The sequence below is a fragment of the Streptopelia decaocto genome (genome assembly GCF_964273445.1).
Source record: "Streptopelia decaocto genome assembly, chromosome: 1".
Lineage (NCBI taxonomy): Eukaryota > Metazoa > Chordata > Aves > Columbiformes > Columbidae > Streptopelia > Streptopelia decaocto.
This window is the reverse complement of record NC_138663.1, coordinates 16271770-16291225: the sequence shown is the minus strand read 5'-3', so window position 1 is coordinate 16291225 and position 19456 is coordinate 16271770. Positions and strand designations below refer to the sequence as shown.

Below are 19456 nucleotides of genomic sequence, written 5' to 3'. Positions count from 1 at the left end.
AAATGCATGTTAGTATTATGTTAAAGTGCACTTGCCTTTTTAAATACACTTTTTCTGGTATGTTACACTGCATGTAACAGTGTCCTCCATGGTCCCACACTCACCTGTAATTTGAATCCTGAGCTAAACTCTGTTCTCTGTTACCTGGGTCTAAATGTATATTTACTATAATATACATTTAGAAATATATATACAAATATAAATACAACTGTAACTATACTGTTACAGTTGAATGACTGAATTTTTGCACTACAGGAGTTTGAAGCTTATTTATCTGTGTCTGCTACTAAACTGACCAGAGCCATGCATGTCTGCAAATTGTAGAAAGAAGGAGGAAGTGGACTATTAGCACAATATGTACACTTATTTAAAGATTTAAAGTGACTCTTCAATTTACTGTCTGAAACATATACACACAGTACAGTGTGGATGTTTATTTTCATGACCAGGCAATTTCCTTCACAGACAAATATACTGAAAGAATATTATACTGAATCAATCATATGTGTATTCTTATCATTTTTTCTGAGGTAATGAACTTACAATATCATCTCAATTACTTTTGCTCATAGAAGTAGTTCTCTTTCTTCTTCCATCTACATTCCTGTAAGAAAACTAACTGTTCTTATATCTAATCCATTTGTTTATTTATTAAGTATTAAAAGAATTCCAGTTAATCTCGGTTTTATTGTTTTCATTTGCTAACTTCTTCATTTTTTTATTTTCATATTTGTAGTTTGCGATCAGTAGATTTAAGCCAAAACAAGATCATAAGCCTGCCGGGACCAGTGCACTGGAAATCATTAAACTTAAGGGAGCTGTTATTTAATCATAATCAAATAGATGTCTTGGACTTGAGTGAAAAGGCTTGTGCATGGTCTAGGCTAGAAAAGCTACACCTGTCCCACAACAAGTTAAAGGAGGTAAAGTGTAAGATTCTACCTAAAGAAAATTAAATTACTTTTCAATTGAATGCAGTTTTTCAATGTTCATTTGATTTTCGTGTCACCTCTCATATCATTGTGAATTGTATTAGTAAAATGGAATGTAAGTGCGAATAGTACTTCCTGTGAATGAAAATCACCATATTCTTTTAAACTTTTCTGTCTGGAATGTGTCATATGATCAGTTTGTATAATTAATTCATTATGCGGTCCTTTGTCTACTGGTATGGGATATTAGGCCTGTTTATTAAAAAAGGTTAAACTGCAGTGGTAAAAATAACACCTAGTTTTGATAAATATTTAATGTATTCATGCTCATACATTTTTTAATGTTTAATTGCTCATTAAATGTTCTTTTATTTAGATTCCTCCTCAGATTGGCTTCCTAGAGAACTTGACTTCTCTGGATGTAAGTCACAATCCTGATTTGAGATTCTTTCCAGATGAAATGGGAAGACTGTCCAAAATCTGGGACCTTCCTTTGGAAGGACTCCATCTTAATTTAGACTTCAAACATGTGGGATACAAAGCCAGAGACATTATCAGGTTTGTTGCCATGTTGTTCTTGAATATTCTTGTTTTGCTTTTTTAGGATATGCAATAAGCATTAAAAACAACAACATATCCTTCTGAAAAGACGTGCTGGTTTGTCATAGGAAATCCAGTGTGCTGCTCTATGGAAGGTATCATATATCATATCAAATCAATATATAAAAAATAAATTATAGCGATTTAGACTATAGTAGTATTACTTCTTGAATTTGATCCTTCTATAAACCATGCAATAGACGGTGCTTACCAATTATTTCTAATATGTTTCTTGTGTTCCCAAGTGCACTGCTCAGAGCACATTTTTGGGTAATTACAAAACAAAAAAGAGACGCATTCTGAATTAAGCTTTAACTTTCAAATCAGAAATTACAATGGACTGTTAAATTCCCAGAAATATCCAAGAGATATTGAAAATTTGAAGAAAATGATATGGTTTTAGATTTTTCCTTGGTCTTGAGTTCTTTTGGTATTCTTCTTTGTTATACACTTCTGTGAGTTCTACAATTTTTTATGCCAGATTTCTTCAACAACGACTGAAGAAGGCTGTGCCTTATAACAGAATGAAGCTCATGATTGTTGGAAACACTGGCAGTGGGAAAACTACCCTGCTACAACAACTAATGAAATGCAAACGAACAGAATTGGGGTCTCCAAAAGCTACAGTGGGCATTGATGTAAAAGACTGGATCATTCAAGGGAAGGGCAAAATGAAGAAAGAGCTTATATTAAATGTGTGGGATTTTGGAGGTATTTCAAGAGCTTATTGTTCTTTACTTTTGTCTTTTCTAGCACCTTAATGCAATTCTTACAGTCAGCCTGTGAAATTTCAAATTGTGGACAGTAAAATCATGCAAACTTATACCAAAAGTCAAGTGACTGCTTATAAATCAGTGAATTCTGTAAACTGGCAGCTAATCCCTCAAATTTAATATAAAGCCTCAGGAATTTCTCATCACCAAACATGGTCTGACCACTAATTTCAACCGTAGCACTCTAGAACTGTCATTTCAGAACAGTGAGAAACTGCTTATAATCACTGGAAGAATCATCTTCCACTCAATTCTTTCTCTCTCGTTTACAATCTGGGTCTCTCTACGCTCTACAGTGTCACTGTTTCCTGAAGTCAAAGAAAACAAAGCACTTAGGGGGAGTCTTTGAACTTTGGGCTTTTGGAAAACCTAAGATTGGGGGACTCCAGAAGCACTTTTAAAGTTCAGGTGTATTTTAGGCTATAGAAAAGTCATTTTTAAGCATTGGTCTGTGATCACTTAAAAACAGTCTATAAATTTCAATGGATATGCACAGAAGGGCAGCACTCAAGCTGAATGTCCAGCTGCAGTCATGTAAACTAAAGAGTCATATTTTGAAGCTGCTGAAAGGATAGGAGAAAAGGATGGAAAAAGGAAGGAAGGGAAGGAAAGAGTGAGGGAGAAATTCAGTATTGGAGTTTTAAAAGGATCGTAACCTTTCAGGTTGTCTTTGCAGCAACCATATTTATCCAGTTGATAAATCTTACGCTTCTTGATTTGAAACCAGCGTGCATATTTCAACATTACAGTTCAGTCAATGAGTTACCACAGAGTACCTACCTAAAATTCATAGTTATTACAGGTTTCCTGTCAATTTAGATAGTTTTCCATAAACATTAATTGCATTTGTGGATTACTGATCTGAGAATAAGTGTTCCGCTCCCTTTTTGTGATCTGAAGATGTTCATTGAGAGAAGTACTAAACAGACATTTTTTATCATTAGGACAAGAAGAGTTCTACAGTACCCATCCCCATTTTATGACCCAAAGAGCTTTATATCTTGCTGTTTATGATCTCAGCAAAGGACTAGCAGAGGTGGATGCTATGAAGCCATGGCTTTTTAACATCAAGGTAAGCCAAGCCGTAGATAGGTACAGAATGGAATTCCACTTCCCAGGGAACTGTTGGTGAACAGCAAATTAACCACAAATATTTTTAGAGACGGGAAGAGGAAATAAGCTCTCCAGCAAATATTAATAAAAAAGATGAAGCAAGAGCTGAAACCCATCATATGCTGGGTATGAAAATATCTGTAGACATACAAAGACATAATCAGCACCATTTTGTACTTAAAATGTTACAGAGTGATGTGCAGAAGAATCATTTCTATGTTCTGCAATATTTTGAATTGACTAGTTAAGAATAAGAAAGGGGTAGTATTAAAGGAATTATGAGTTAAACCTGTTTGGATTTTTTTACACTACTGTAAATTCTGGGAAAAGCAGAATTTGACTCATTTAAAACTGACTAGATGCAGGTATGAAATCATGCTGTTAAGTGTATGCTTAGCATCCTATTGTTAATAGGAATGATTCCAGGACTATCATAGAGAAATTGGTCTGAGAATGTGCCTGTATGTTTTTCTTTTGCATTAAGTGTTTTATTTGATGGAACCACCCCACAGTGAGCATTACTTGTCTTTTCCTTTCGTATGGTGGTTAGCTTTGGCTGGACAATACAATTACTCAAAGATTTTGCATACTGATCCTGTTTGTTAAACTTATCTTTTTCACTCTTTTCACCTTAAGCAGTGATACAGGACTGAGAGTTACAGTCAGTTAAGTGTTGATGAAGGCCATTTCTGATATGTTCTTTGCTATGCTGTACTTGCTGGTTTTCATTGCTGTACTGTTCTGATGACGACTAGCAGAACACACTTTACTTCTACATTTTGTTAGGCACTTCTAATGAAAATAAATGTTGTCTCTGTATTTTACTGACAATGTTATTAATCTGCAAAGTATGAAATCCAGATCTACAATGCTACCTTTTAGAAATATCTGGGTTTTTTAATATTTCTATTTTGAAATAGACTGCTCTCTGTATGTTAAAAAATGTGGCATATTTGTAGGCTGATACATTTTTACTGCTTTATCCAGTCAAGGCTATTATAAGGGATTGCAGTTTAAACATTTAATAAAGGCATGAAATAGTATTTCAGATTTCAAACTTCTTTGAAAGAGGTGTATTTTAGGAGGGAAAAAAAAAGTAGCTTTTTTCATTGTATTGATTGACTAAATTGATCACATTTATATGGATATGAAACAATAACATCAACATTTACAGTTGTGTTCATCAACTGTGTGGTTCTTACTAACAGGCTCGAGCTTCAACATCCCCCGTCATTCTTGTTGGCACTCATTTAGATGTTTCTGATGAAATGCAGCGTAAGTCCTGCATGACTAAAATTACTAGAGAGCTGCTGAATAAGCGAGGCTTCCCAGCAATCCAAGATTACCACTTTGTGAACGCTACGGAAGAATCCGATTCCATTATCAGGCTTCGGAAAATCATAATAAAGGAGAGTCTTCACTTCAAGGTAAGCTACGTACTGCTTGTGACGTAGAAAGCATCCTAGTTTTAGTTAATACATTTTTAAACATTTAATTAAACACATAATTAAATACATTTTTAGTGTGATAGCAAACTCATCTTGCCTTCTATAAAATGTTACAGCGAAATAATGAATTAAAATGACTAGTTTTGTTTTCATTGCATTTTCTAGCAAAAAATCAACTTAGTAAAAATCTCTGCATTGTTTTCAAGCACTAGGGCTATAAATAGAATATGTAATTAAAAATAGGCCATCTTTTTCATTTTAAGATAGCTGATCAATACCTGGTTTTGTTTGATGGCAACATGTAATTGCAACTGTAAGTATTGTGAGATTTCAGGGGACCAGGAAATAAGATTTTGGGATTTCTGACAGCAAACTTCTTCTCCATTTACTGGTTTCATTTTACATGCTGTGAAACTATTCCTAGAAAGAAGACAGTGAATTAAAGCAGGAAAAGAAAACCCCTTGGACTGAATGATCCTCCTAAATCAGAGCATCTGTACTTGTAGTTCTGTTGTCTCCAAAGTCATCCCTATCCCTGCTGTTTGCTTAGCCACAGCATGAAGCTCTAAGTGTGATTGACAAAAGAATATACATATTTTATTTTTTTTAATTTTTACAATATTGATCATGTAAAGCGTCATAAGATGTCAAAGAGATAAGGTGATGTCCTGCACTACTGAAGTCAATGGCAGAACTTCATATATCACAGTAGACCTCAGATTTCTTCTGAATTACTGCTCGGAAGGTGCTACAGAGCAAATGGTGTATTTATGAGCAGCCTCACGCTGGTGTGTTACAAATGAGAGACAGAGTACGCACACCTCTTGTTTCTCTCTCAGAAACTACCAGCTTAGCCACATCCATGATCTGCCCAACTTCATTCCACAGTCCAAGGAACAGCTAACCAGGGCTAAGTGGCACCGAGTGGGGTGTTTCAGGTGGAACGGATAGATTCCACGTCTCATACATCAGTTGGCATGAACCGAGCTGGTGTTCGCGAAGATATATGTAGCCCCATATCTCACTGTACTTCTACAACACTCAGAAGTTCTGCTTTTTGAAAATATTTCACTCTTAGGTACCTAATTTTTTTTCCTGTAACATCCACATCTCTTGTGACTTAAACTCATGTTTAAGGTAAGGTAGCCTGAAGGAAAGGAGGTAGTTTCCATAAATAATGTAGACACTTTGTGAAAGGAGCATTACAAGGTACCTGCTTAGAAGTTAGGCAAGTGTTCACCATTCTCATAAAGTGTTCTGACTCTTTGAAATTACACAAGGTACTAATTACATTTTTGACACATAAAAATGCCACAGTGCATTGATGTTTAACTTCTTTGAGAGGAAGATTACAAACTACGAGGCCAATTTGGAAATGTTGGGAAAATTGTTTACTGTTTCCTCAAAAAAATGAGTAGCTCAGCACCCACCGAGCATGAAAAACCTGGCCAGGTGCTAGATAATACTGAAAGTCATTTTTCCAGGAAGGAGCTCAGGCTCAGGAAACAGGGACAAAGCACCTGCCTGTGTTTCCCTTAAGTGTTACTAACCTGACCAAATTTATTTCTTCCGCTCCTCTTGACCACTAACTGTCAGCAGTGGAGACTCTTAATTGAGCTACGGCCCTTTTCCCCACAGTTTAGCTAAAGACATGTCTAGAGATACTATAGATTACAAGAGGTATTGTTTTTTTAATCATGTACCTATTGTCTCTTGTTAACTTGAGATGTATGACATAATCTGTTAATACACTGAATGTTTTCTTTTTACTTCAAATAAAAGTTTCTCTTTGAATTGCTCAGAAGACATATTTTTTATTTTTATGTGCGTGTAATATGGAAATATTTTCTTATTTGTTAATTTATAGAATTAATATTTTCATATTATAATCATGAAAGAATAATTAGTTACATTGACCTTTCAGGAGCCGTGTTAGTCAAGAGTGTTCTTGTTCCTTCTTGCTGCTACTATTGAGTGGAAATCCCCACCTAACATCTTAGTTTTACTGTCTGCATTTCACATAAATGAATTATTACATTTAAGTTTATTAATTATACAGATCAGAGATCAGCCAGTGGTTGGTCAGCTAATTCCTGACAGCTACTTGGAGCTGGAGAAGAGAATTTTGCTGGAACGTAAAAACGTCCCAGTTGAATTTCCTGTGATTGATCAGAAACGGTTACTGGAGCTGGTACAAGAAAGCCAGTTACAACTGGATGAAAATGAACTCCCTCATGCCATTCACTTTCTGAATGAATCAGGTAACATATTGTCTTTGGTGTATGTTTGCTAGCACCTGGGTGCACATCTGCAGTAGATGGACCTGTACACATTTTTAAATCTTGCACAGGGTTGCCACAAAGTGTTGAGCTGAAATGCTTAAGCTTAGATGACATTAGTTTGATAATCCAGGTTGTTATGTCATAAAGTAATTCCATGATATAAAGGATCACTACTGTATCAATATATGTACCCTTTCCGACCTTGAAATCATCAGACCTGCAAGTTAGCACACTTTCTGAAGGAATGTACAATTGCTGTAATAGCTTGAATAGAGTGGCAGTTAGGTGAATATGTGTAACAGCTTATCTCAGTGCCATACAGACTTCATATGATAAATAATAAACCACACTTCATATGATAAATAGTAAACCACACAGGGCATAGATGCTTGGCAAAAACCCAAATCAGATTTCAATTCTAATAAAACTTCTGAAAATAAAGGTAAAGCTGAAGAAACCTTGATTGCATTCTACTCTACTGAGATATTGACATAAATTCAATAGCTGAATTTTTAATTCAAGTGGCTTACGTCAAGTCATGTGAGAAAAATAACCTAGAGTGGGGTGTTTATTTTGCTTAATGTGGAGCTTGAGAAATGTATTGCTAATTAAAATATTCTTTGTGCAGGAGTACTCCTTCATTTTCAAGACCCAGCCCTGCAGCTGAGAGATCTGTACTTTGTAGATCCTAAGTGGTTATGTAAAATCATGGCACAGGTTAGACTCTGTTTATTTTTTGTATCTAAATTCATGGAAATTTTTACTTTGTCTCAAACCACTGTACCTTACTAGTGATTCTTCTTCACCGTTTCTTTACTGTTTCATGATTTAGAATTGTCTCAGGGCTCGGATTGGTTTAACTGACTCTTTCTGTTTCCTTTGCTTTCTACACAACTGTCTGTCTCAGTGGTTCTATGTTCTTACGCTGTGATGTCCAGTGTAATTTGAACTGCACCGGACACAAGAATACATGTAGAACAGAAAAACTCCAGGAATGAAGAGTAATCGTGTAATATGGTGCAATAGGTTGAGGTGATAACTGGAACTTTGGTTTAAAGTAGTAAGAATGGGGCAAGAAGGGACATGGTAAGCTTGTTACTGATGGGAGAGGAAAGTGAGTGATATGGATTCATATGTTGGGATGGGTGAGTAGCAGCAGACTGACTGCTTCAGTGAAACCATCATTGATATGCTGATCTAGAAACACTCTCAAAATTTTATATATATATTCAGATTTCCTAACCTCTGAAACTTTACCTTTCATTCAGTGCAGGAAATGGGATAGCAAAAATATGTTTGAGCTTTTAAAGCTGGTGGGATTAAGAGTGAGAAAAGACCTAGAAGATCAAGATCAATATGCTTGTGTGAAGTGCTGATATGAAAAATCACTGTACACAGGCTCCTTTCAGAGAACATGTTCACAAATAAATTTCCATACAATTTGGAGCAGTGAATGCTACTGGAGAATGGTGGCACATTAATGGCTTGGACAGGCAAAATGTTTTCACTGCTGTCTTCTTGCTGACTAGTATTATGGAAATGTTTGGTTTCACTGTGAATCTGAGTCCATTTTTCCACCTAAATGATAGGCTACCAAATATTGCAGGAAAATGCAATCTCATCATGACTGCACACCTGAAATTGTTTTACTTTTTTTGAAAGATTCTGACCGTGAAAGTGGAAGGCTGTTCTAAATATCCTAAGGGAATTGTAAAACGTTCAGATGTGGAAAAATTCCTTTTAAAGAAGAGCAAGTTTCCTAAGATCTACATGTCACAATACTTTAAGCTTCTGGAGAAGTTTCAGATTGCTTTGCCATTAGGAGAGGACCAACTACTAATCCCAAGCAGGTAAGAAAAGAGCTCACCTCACAAATGAGAGCCATAGAGATCGATCAAAATAAAAACCTCCCATCAGGCTAACTAGTTTAACTGACCATCAAAGCAATTTGGTATATGAAAGCATGATATATAATAAAGGCTTTCACAGGCATGTTAAGCTGATCTTGTAGCAGATAAAGCTTACATCACATTAATTTGGAGGGTAAATGGAATCTATACGTGATAAAATGCTTTTTGAGGATAATAGTTCTTTTACATTTACTGTGCTTTCAGACTACAGCAGGAAGATTATAATTTAGATTTACATCGTGGTGTGCCAGTATTACAGATATTTATTGCAATATAAAAGATAACCATGAATGTCTATAGCCTATAAGCTTGGAGCAAGAACCCCCATCAAGTTACTTAGAGACAATATCTCCTCCACACAGTCTAGTTATTAAATGTGGTGACAAAAAAGTGTTATGAATTTCAGTGTGATGTTTTTGCTTTATCTGAAGCAGGTAAAACAGTTTCTCTGCCTGTAAGAGATTTCCCTAATGTGTTTTGTAATGGTTATTTTGCTTAATTGAGCAAATGTTGCGTGGTTGCATTGATTAGAGTTTCTATGTTCTTGAAAGTCCTGGGACAGAAAGACTTTATCTGAATGTGTTACCTGCCTTATATGTGTCTCATGTTTTTTTCACATTTACATTCAATATCTAATGATTGTCAGTGAGGTTCTGTTGGATTTAAATTACAGCAGAACTTGACTTTAGCACAAGCAAGCAGAATAAGCAAATACACTGTCTGTTCCCTGATCATTTGAATCATTCATTCATTAATAAAGAATACATTTTACATAATAAATAATGTATGTCATCAGTCAGTTTGGATAAAGTACATCATTAAATATGGTCTAATATCTTTATTCTTTCAGTTTGTCTGATCACAGACCTGTTATAGAGCTTCCCCACTGTGAAAATTCAGAAATTATCATCAGGCTTTATGAGATGCCATACTTTCCTATGGGATTTTGGTCCAGGCTGATCAACAGGTTGCTTGAAATATCACCTTACATGCTGTCAGGAAGAGGTACGTGCAATAGTGAGCATGTTTGCTTTGAATGCCATCACCTGCATGCTAAAGCTCTAATGCCCAATATTGTTTTGCTTTACCTAATTTCTGTCTCCTTCACAAATGTGAGAAAAAGCACAGCAGTCATTTTTATAACTTAGAAACATCCAGGAACAGATAGTGCTTGATCTTTACAGTAGTGTGCAAAAGAAAGTGAAGGTTGTAAGCAGCCTATTTCTCTCCTTCACATGCTAAAGATGGAGGAAATCCTTATTTTTATGCAATATTGCTGCTGGCTTCAACAACTAATACAGGAAAGGATATGTCTTTCACAGAGAAAAACAAACTGCTTTGCTGCAGCTCATTGAGTCTCCCTTTATGAAAGTCTACAAAATTTGCTTTTATGAGATGGGCGGGGGAGGGAGCTGTCTTTAATTTTTTTGTAATAATTCCGTGCGTTGACATCAGATCTATCTGCTGAACTTCGCGACTTCATTCGTCTTTGCTTTTTTTAATGTGTGATTTATGAACACTGGTGACAAAGAAAGTATGAGAAATATGCATTGCTAATGCTCTGCAAGTATGATTTATAACTGCCTGCTCTCCTGGCATTCAGTTTCCTTCTGAGCACAGAATTCCAGGCACATCTTGCTATTTCATGACTGTATGATAGGGGGAAAATTTAAACCGCTGACTTTTTTTCATATATTGCCTAAGATATTCTGTGTTAGAACCTGAATGTACCTAAGCATTTCTGTAATCCCTACATGCATCACCTGCTACATGACTTACCATCTGATTAAGTATTTATTTTGTGGATATACCTCATAGAACTGAACACCAGTTGACCTATATTCAGCTTTGTGGAGCTGTTCTGTCTGTAAAGTTGTAACTTTTATTTTGTTTGTTATTTGGGTAGATGTAAAATTGCAATAATAATTAAATATTTTAAGTACCATGAATTATTGTGAACATTTTAAAATATGACATTCATATTGGAGATCAGATTTTTAACCTAATTTTGTGTTTTCTAGCACGAGCTCTTCGTCCTAATAGAATGTATTGGAGACAAGGCATCTACTTGAATTGGTCTCCTGAAGCTTATTGCCTAGTGGAATCGGCAGTATTTGACAACAACCCAGACAGTTTTTTGAAAATTACAGCACCTTCTGGCAGAAAAGGTTAATTATTCCTGAGCCTGATTTTTGCTCCGGTTTTATTGCAGCTTGGCATTTTGGTTTGTTCTGCTTTTGCCTTTGGAATGTAGAGTTTAGCTTTGTAATTACAAGAATGCCAGATTAAGGCTGTAATTTCCCTCTTTTGGTTTCTTAAAGGGTGCATCCTTTTGGGGCAAGTTGTGGATCACATAGATTCTCTTATGGAAGAATGGTTTCCAGGTTTGCTGGATATAGATGTGTGTGGTGAAGGGGAAACCCTGTTGAAGAAATGGGCTATGTACAGCTTTCAAGATGGTGAAGAACACCAAAAAATACTGCTCGATGACTTACTTAAAAAAGCTGAAGAAGGTATATATTTATGCCATTTGTGGTATATAGAGGTAAACGTGTAATCAGATAAATACTATACAACACACTTTTTATAAGGTTTGGGTACTTCACTTGATTTAAAAAGGTTTCATTTTTCCAATAAATAATTACAGTATAAGTCAAAATCCATTTGTTCTTTTTTATGTAGGAGCCATCTGTATAGGTATAGAATATGGAACAGATTGCATCTACTCTGTATAGTCATGTACAAATGGCAATAATGAAAAGACTAATTTTGTCATGATACTGATAACGCAACTTCATTTGTGAAATTCAGTCCAGCACAGAGTAAAACTGATACTAGATCTTTTGGTTGGACCACATAGAACAGTAATTTAAAATGCAATATTCAGATGACATTCTACATACTAATAGAATTCTTTCTTTTTATAGACAGAAATGTAATCTCCTGGTTAGTTTGGTGGTGTTTCCTAGCAACAGTTGCTATGTCACATTTGATTGGCACATATGCAGAACCTGGAAAATACTTAAACATGTAGGTTACACTAAGTTGAATGCTAAACTTAGTGTTCCGTTCCATATATATATGTGTGTACGTGTATTTATGAGTGTGTGTGCTTGTATATAAATACACACACACACATATGGATTTAATTTTAGGTACATTGATCATATGCACTCACAGAGATCCATGTACCTTTCTGTGCTTTTTGAGTAATGACTACCTCTGGGTTTTTTTTTTCCATTGTCTCATTTGTTTTTCCTTAGGTGATCTTTTGGTAAATCCAGATCAACCAAGACATACCATTCCAATAGCTCAGATCGCTCCCGATTTGATATTGGCTGATTTGCCTAGAAATATTATGTTGAACCATGATGACCTGGAATTTGATGAAGCTCCTGAATTTCTTTTGGGTATGCATTGTTTTGTAGGGGTTTTTTAACAGAGCTTGTGTAAATAAAGACATTGAAGTCAGCTCGGCAACATATGGAAAACATTTTACAGATTTCTCCTCAGGCTATCGAGTTTTGAATTTTCCATTACCTTGTATGCTAGGACAGTTTTTTATGTATTTAGATTACTGATCATGAAGCTTAACACAGCAGATGATCCAAACATTTAAAAATTGATCCCTTTCAGCTATTTTTTTAAGAAGTGGTTGATGCGCCTCTGTTTTTAATGTTCTTTTCCATTTTATCGTTGAAAAGGTGATGGTGGGTTTGGGTCTGTGTACCGTGCATCCTATGGTGGAGAAGAGGTTGCTGTAAAGATTTTCAATAAACACACTTCCCTCAGGCTCCTAAGACAAGTAAGAAATATTGCCTTTTTTCTGTAGTGCTGCTCTTGCAATACCAACCCTAGTAAAGAGCTTAAATGCTTAAGTGAAGTGCAAGTCTTCACTCCAAAACATTGCTGAGTTTACTTCTGAGCTGCAGAGGTGATGCTATTTGCAGTATGTCATCTGATTTTACAATTTACAGGAGCTTGCAGTGCTTTGTCACCTCCATCACCCCAGTTTAGTGTCTCTGCTGGCTGCTGCAATCCGTCCCCGAATGCTGGTGATGGAATTAGCCCTTAAAGGGTCTCTCGATCGTTTGCTCCAACAAGACAACGCGAGTTTAACTCGAACGCTTCAGCACAGGATAGCTCTGCATGTAGCTGATGGCTTAAGGTAAATGTAACGTCTCTGTTGCTGTAAAAACGCAATACAGCTGCAAGTGGGATATACTGCAAATGAAAAGCTTATCTTTTCTTATATCTCAAGCAGAATATTCCCTGGGTTAGAAAAATGCTTGTATTTTTATGATTGTTCAGCTGATATGTATATCACAAACTTTGGTTACCTATTTTTTTCTGCTAACAAGTGGTGCTCATATAAGTAGAGAAATAGCAAGAGCTCTGGGTAGAATTTCTATGTGGCTGTTGATTTCTTATTAAAATGTCAAATAAATTAATATAGTGCATTTTTAAAGTTCTTAAAGTCCATGAATATCTTCAGGAGCCATTGAAGTGTGACTGTAAGACCACAAAACCTGCAAAGGAGCCCAGGGACCAGTGAAGCTTAAACTTCTAAGATTCAGTTTTCAACTTCCAGTGACACTTCACATGAGACTTGATACTAGAATACTGCAATGTTTATGTGCCAGTAAATAGTATTTCAGAACTGTTCTGAAGTCAGTATCCCATAAGGTGGTGTCACATTGGTGATGTTTGACATTTTTTAACATTTGAAAGCGCGTTTTACTGTTGTGGGAATAATGTATTCAGTGTGTGTGTATAGATGCATCCCTGAATTAGGAATGCTTTCAATAAATACCTTTTTTATTAACAGGTACCTGCATTCAGCAATGATCATCTACCGTGATTTAAAGCCTCACAACGTGTTGCTCTTTACCCTATATCCCAATTCAGCTGTTATTGCAAAAATAGCTGACTATGGCATTGCCCAATATTGTTGCAGAATGGGAATAAAAACCTCCGAAGGTACACCAGGTATGGAAAAATGCTTTGGTTTACAGTGCGTTAGGTCAAAAAATAGCTAATACGTTTTTTACTTAGTGTGTAAGAAGTAACTTGAATTTATACTCCAGTCAAAATCACAAAATGTAGTCCTAATTGTATTACAAGTTGTGATGCCAGATTTATACCTCTTGGCCTTTCTTCCTAATCATGTTTTAACCCCTTTTAGAAGAATCAAGGAGTGTACTAAAAGTTTAAAAAGGAAAAAAAAATAAATTACATGCATTCATTATTATTTCTTTCTGTCTTGTTTCAGTATGGTTATTGTAGTATTGAAATTATACTACTAAAATTGCTTGTTGTTTTAATTTTCAGTAATGCATAAGTAAGTCTTAGTTTTTTTCAAAGACTATAAATACCTTCACTGTTTCGTGACTTTATGGAGAGCATATCAGTATCTATTTTAAAGCACTAAACAATTCAACAACTTTGAAAAGTGCCTTTAGGTCTTGGAAATTGTGCATGAGGGCGTGACTTCAAGTGTTAAATGTTAGGCCTTCAGTAATGTCTGTGGACTTGTCCTTCATTTTCAATATTCATTGATAAATGAGTTAATTTATGTGTAGTGGTGCAGGAGCTCTGTAACTGTGTACTGTCCCCTTCCATTGTACTGATTGCTGATATTTTTGGAGGTCTGCCACATGCAAGCTAGTGGCAGCCCAGAAATAACATGCTATTTTTGGTTTACTTCCTGTGACATTTTTATCAGTAATTGTTTGCTCTTAAAAGGACAAAGATGGCTTCATTGTGCTATGAATCATAACTATTAATGAATGATTTATTTGCAGGATTTCGAGCACCGGAGGTTGCCAGAGGAAATGTTATTTACAATCAGCAAGCGGATGTTTATTCATTTGGCTTGCTGCTTTATGACATTTTAACAGGAGGAGGTAGAATAATGGAAGGCTTGAAGTTTCCAAATGAATTTGATGAATTAGCAATACAAGGAAAGTTACCAGGTATGCCTTGTTTAAGTTTTAACATGAAAGCGGACCATTTGTCTTGTCTCCTCCAAAAATGACACCTCTCATGTTTTATCTTGTGATAAGTGATCAGAGGAGGAGACTAAATAACAGCAATTTTTAGAAGCTTCTCCTAATTTCACATGGTCTTGAAACAGTGAGAAATAGGCATCTATTCAACATCACACTGGTTATAATTTCATTGCAATTTCAAGGGATCCAGCTGGTTCACTTTATAAAGAAACAGAGGTTTTGTATATTTGGGATTTTATCCAGACCCAGCTAAGGATTGATGTTGCTGAAGGTACCTTCTAATATCAATGTCTGGACCTGACCCTTACAAATTGCTGCGATAATGCATATCATGTGCTAAGAAAAACACAGTTCCACTTGTGTTCTTTGATCGTGATACTTTACATTAAAAATTCCATTACTGAGAAGCTGTATATCTTAACCCCATGAAATCTTCTTGAAAACAAAGAAGTGCCACTACATTAAAAGGGCAGCTACCCCTTAAGGTTTTAAATAGGAATTCCCTTTTAACTTGTCGAGAGTGTGAGGTCCCTGCGCAGCTATGTAACATTCTTCATATTCTGTCTGTATTAGAACACGTAGTTGTTGGCTGCTGGAAGGGAGATGAAACGGGCTGTCAGACTGGATGTGCTGTAGTCAGCTGGACAGTGGAATTCACTATTTGGCAACTTCTGTGGAAAAAAGCTGATGAATTTTTATAGTCTTACAAGCTTAATGTGTGGCGTTCTTATTTATTGCCCTGCAATAGCGGATATACTTGTGAAACATTCTTTAAGACTGAAAAGTCACTCCATCTAGGAAAGGGCAGCAACTGTACCACTTCATGTGGCATGGCTTCTCCGTTAGGAGGGGCAGACAGTTCATGCATTTTCTGCTCCTGAAGTTTAGTTCATAGCTCAGGCTGTTTAAACCCCCTCCCTACAGAGGCCATTCCCAAGAACTGATGACTAAGTATCTCTTGAGTGCAGCTCTCCATTTGGCTGTTTTCTGTATTGTGAGCCCTATGAAATAATCAGAAGTATTCATTTCTGGAGATAGTACAGTCCCATTGGTGCACATGGTCATCATTTATGTATTTCCACCAAAAAAGGGGCTGGCTGAGCTCATAAGTAAACAGTGCCTGTCATTTGCTGAACAGGATTTCTTCATTTGCAGGTATTTATCATTAATGTTACCTCTGTCAATGTAGGACTGGAATAGCTGCTGTGGATTATGATGAACTAAATGGAAAAGCAACACAGGCACCATTATTCATGAGTGATTTGTTCTTAGAAAGTTCAGCACCTATAGTCATAAGATACACATTCAAAGCACTGAGTGGGCATTTAAACTTCCATATCTCATAAATACTATATGGAGTTGTTTATCTAAATTGCTATACATTTTATTGGACATTCATCTGTATTCCACGTACTCTGACCAAACACAGAAGAATAAATGTGGAGATAAATGTCCACAGGAATTGAAAAGACTACAGACTGAAATGACATGCCCTTGAATGGTCAGCATTAATCAAAACACAACTGTCACATATCTGTGATTCAGTCCCAGTACAGGGACATTAAAAAAATGTTAAAGCAAAATCTATTCACTTTAACTGCTTTTAATGAAAAGGACTCTACCTCTGGCATTTCATGCTCTAGCATTTAATGGCAGATGAGCAATTCCAAGCTGTTCATGCTGACATTTTACCTAAGAGTATGATATTTCTTAGAGCAGCTCTGTAAGAATTTAGATGAATTCTTTAAATAAGAAGAAAATTATTCAGAACTCTCATTTCTGAGCTATGTTAAAGGCTGGTTAATAAGTTATCTAATTTTACATTTTAGATCCTGTCAAAGAATATGGATGTGCCCCATGGCCTGAAGTTGAAAATCTAATTAAAAAGTGTTTGAAGGAAAACCCTCAGGAACGACCAACATCTTCCCAGGTATGACTTAGTCTGTTCATTTGTATCTTTGTTATAGGCTATACCATTTTCTGGGTTTTAGTTGACATGTCTCTACAATGTTATCCATTGCTTGTTATTTATTTATCACAGTACAAGCCATTGTTATTACCATGTACATGCTGTGGCTTTCTTTGTAGGTTTACGAGATCCTGAATTCTGCAGAGCTTATCTGTTTGATGAGGTACGTTTCAATACCCAGCACGTCCACAGCAGAGTGCATGGTAGCTGCCAATCAAAGCTGCAAGAAGGCAGGAGTCTGGATAGGCAATGGGAACACAGAAAAAGCACAACTTTCATTTGTGAACCTAAATACAGATGGACATACCTGTGAGGTACGTGGGAAAGTTGCCATTTCTTCTAATTTTTTGTCACCCAGATGTATTTCAGAAGGATTAATTGCGTTTTAACAGTAGGGTATTAATTCTGGAAAGCTAACCTTTGAGAGAACAAAGTTTGCTCATAAGTGAGTCATCATTGTATCCATGAAAAGAGGCAGAAACACAGTCACTTCTTTTCTTCCTGCCATCCAGCCTGAACTTTCTCATAGTGCTGTCTTTCCACTACTGGGTTCCTTTCTTCCCCTCAGATGGGAGCTATTTCTAGCACGGAGGAAAGAACGAGGAGTAATAGTTACACAACCCTTTGTATCCCTACCTCCCTAACCATGCAGCTGGTCTCTTAACAATTCCTCTCTTCCTATGGATGCCACCTCCTTGTGCCACTTTGGGTGATACCCTCCAGCTCTTTTCATTTGCTTTTTGTGCATCTTGGTCCTTTGCCATCAGAAAAGGGGAAAGGCTTGACCCAGGTTAGATGTGCTGAGATGAGCATGTGTGCCAGAACTGTGACTCACCATCAAAGTTGTTTAAGTTATATTTCCATCTGCCATCTGTTGACCATGATACATCTGAATTGGTAGCTTTTTGTGTAAATTATATGGCTTATTTTTCTAAAACTAAAATGAGAAACACAAGTATTAGACCAGTACTTTTATTGTTAGTAATTCAACTGAACATATATTGCAGTGTAGTTCCATTTGCTTAGCTCTCTATTCATTAGAATAGAGAGCATTCAGCGTAGAGATTTTGAGGGGTCCTTCCCAGAATTTCCAAGATAGATGATACAGTTGAAGATGTTTTCTGCTATTAGGGAATTAGATTTCTTAATGGGGAGATTAAGACCTAGGTCTGTCCAGGGTCCAAGAAGGTTGTATTTCATTTTTATTACCAGCAATTAACTAACATTTACCCTTACTGAAATCATAACCATGTTGTTTTTCTTTTTTGGTTTGTTTTTCTGACTCAGGATATCACAGATAGTAAAATTTTAAGTTTGGCCTTAGTAACCCTTCCTACTGATAAAGAAAACTGGATTGTAGCAGGAACCCAGTCTGGTTCCCTGTGGGCACTTAACACAGAAGATGAAACAAGAAGGCATCGTCTGCAGAAAATGTCAGATTCCATCACTTGCTTATACTGTAATTCTCTTTCAAAGCAAAGGTACAAATGAATTTTAAACATTTCAGCTTACATTTTGAAAATATGACTGAATGGAGATGTTTAGAAGATGGTATCTGTACACTCATGCAGTTTTGTTCAGACAGCTGCTTATTTTGCCTGCACATTGATTTAATTTTGCACCCAGTGTAACTGGAGACTTCATTCCTGACCACAGGTGGTTCTATTTGCCGTTAGTGTTCGGTGAAACTCTTGAAATACCAGAGGCTCCTCATTTAAGTTTTTCTTACTTGATTAAGGCATTTCTAGACTTTATTATTTTATTTTATTTCAGCAAACAGAAGAATTTCTTCTTGGTAGGCACAGCTGATGGCAAACTGGCAGTTTTTGAAGACAGAGCAGTAAAGGTAGACTTGTTTTTGCTGTCTATTCTACAAAATATATGTAAAGCAACTGCCAATAGCAGCTTTCTTTCATGAAGCTTATTTTTAATTGCTTCTCTAAAACTAAAAATAATTTTCTACTGCAGTCTTGGCAGAAATGCACATGTTTTACAATGTCTGTTTGAACCAATAGAGTTAAGAGCGGGAGTTTATTCCTCATTATAGGACTTCAAAAGACCTGGCAAACTGACTAGAGAGTGACATTAATAGTTCTTATTAAGAATATAGCAGTTTTAATCTCCTTTATTGCTGTTATAGCTACTTTTTGATTTTGTTCCCACTAAATTTTCGTAGAATGGAGATCTCCAAAAAGACAATGTTGTTTAGATTTTCTGTAGGTCAGAGTGCTGCTCACAGAACAGATAAAGAAATGCTGGGGGCAGTTTGTATCAGCTGGTTCCCGAGGGCTGGCTCCTGGCCGTATGCAATTTAGAGCAATTATGCGTTTGCAGTGCATGGCAGAACCAGAAGATGGCCCAGTGTGGGACATCTCGTAAGACATGGATGTGACATTCTGTCCAGTTATTGAGCTGTGC

General features: G+C 36.3%; 1 protein-coding gene across 1 annotated transcript in view; it reads left to right on the top strand.

The window, feature by feature from the left end:
- The window catches only part of LRRK2 (leucine rich repeat kinase 2), a 64867-nt gene that overhangs the window by 37154 nt on the left and 8257 nt on the right, over positions 1-19456 (top strand). Inside the window, exons 27-46 of the mRNA XM_082075936.1 lie at positions 737-923; positions 1309-1490; positions 2014-2243; positions 3250-3377; positions 4627-4845; positions 6926-7127; positions 7777-7865; positions 8811-8998; positions 9909-10063; positions 11080-11226; positions 11380-11571; positions 12322-12468; positions 12763-12863; positions 13036-13226; positions 13887-14047; positions 14863-15033; positions 16899-16999; positions 17158-17352; positions 18326-18519; positions 18812-18884. Coding sequence (XP_081932062.1) covers positions 737-923; positions 1309-1490; positions 2014-2243; positions 3250-3377; positions 4627-4845; positions 6926-7127; positions 7777-7865; positions 8811-8998; positions 9909-10063; positions 11080-11226; positions 11380-11571; positions 12322-12468; positions 12763-12863; positions 13036-13226; positions 13887-14047; positions 14863-15033; positions 16899-16999; positions 17158-17352; positions 18326-18519; positions 18812-18884 — 3253 coding nt within the window. The remainder of the gene's footprint in view (positions 1-736; positions 924-1308; positions 1491-2013; positions 2244-3249; positions 3378-4626; positions 4846-6925; positions 7128-7776; positions 7866-8810; positions 8999-9908; positions 10064-11079; positions 11227-11379; positions 11572-12321; positions 12469-12762; positions 12864-13035; positions 13227-13886; positions 14048-14862; positions 15034-16898; positions 17000-17157; positions 17353-18325; positions 18520-18811; positions 18885-19456) is intronic.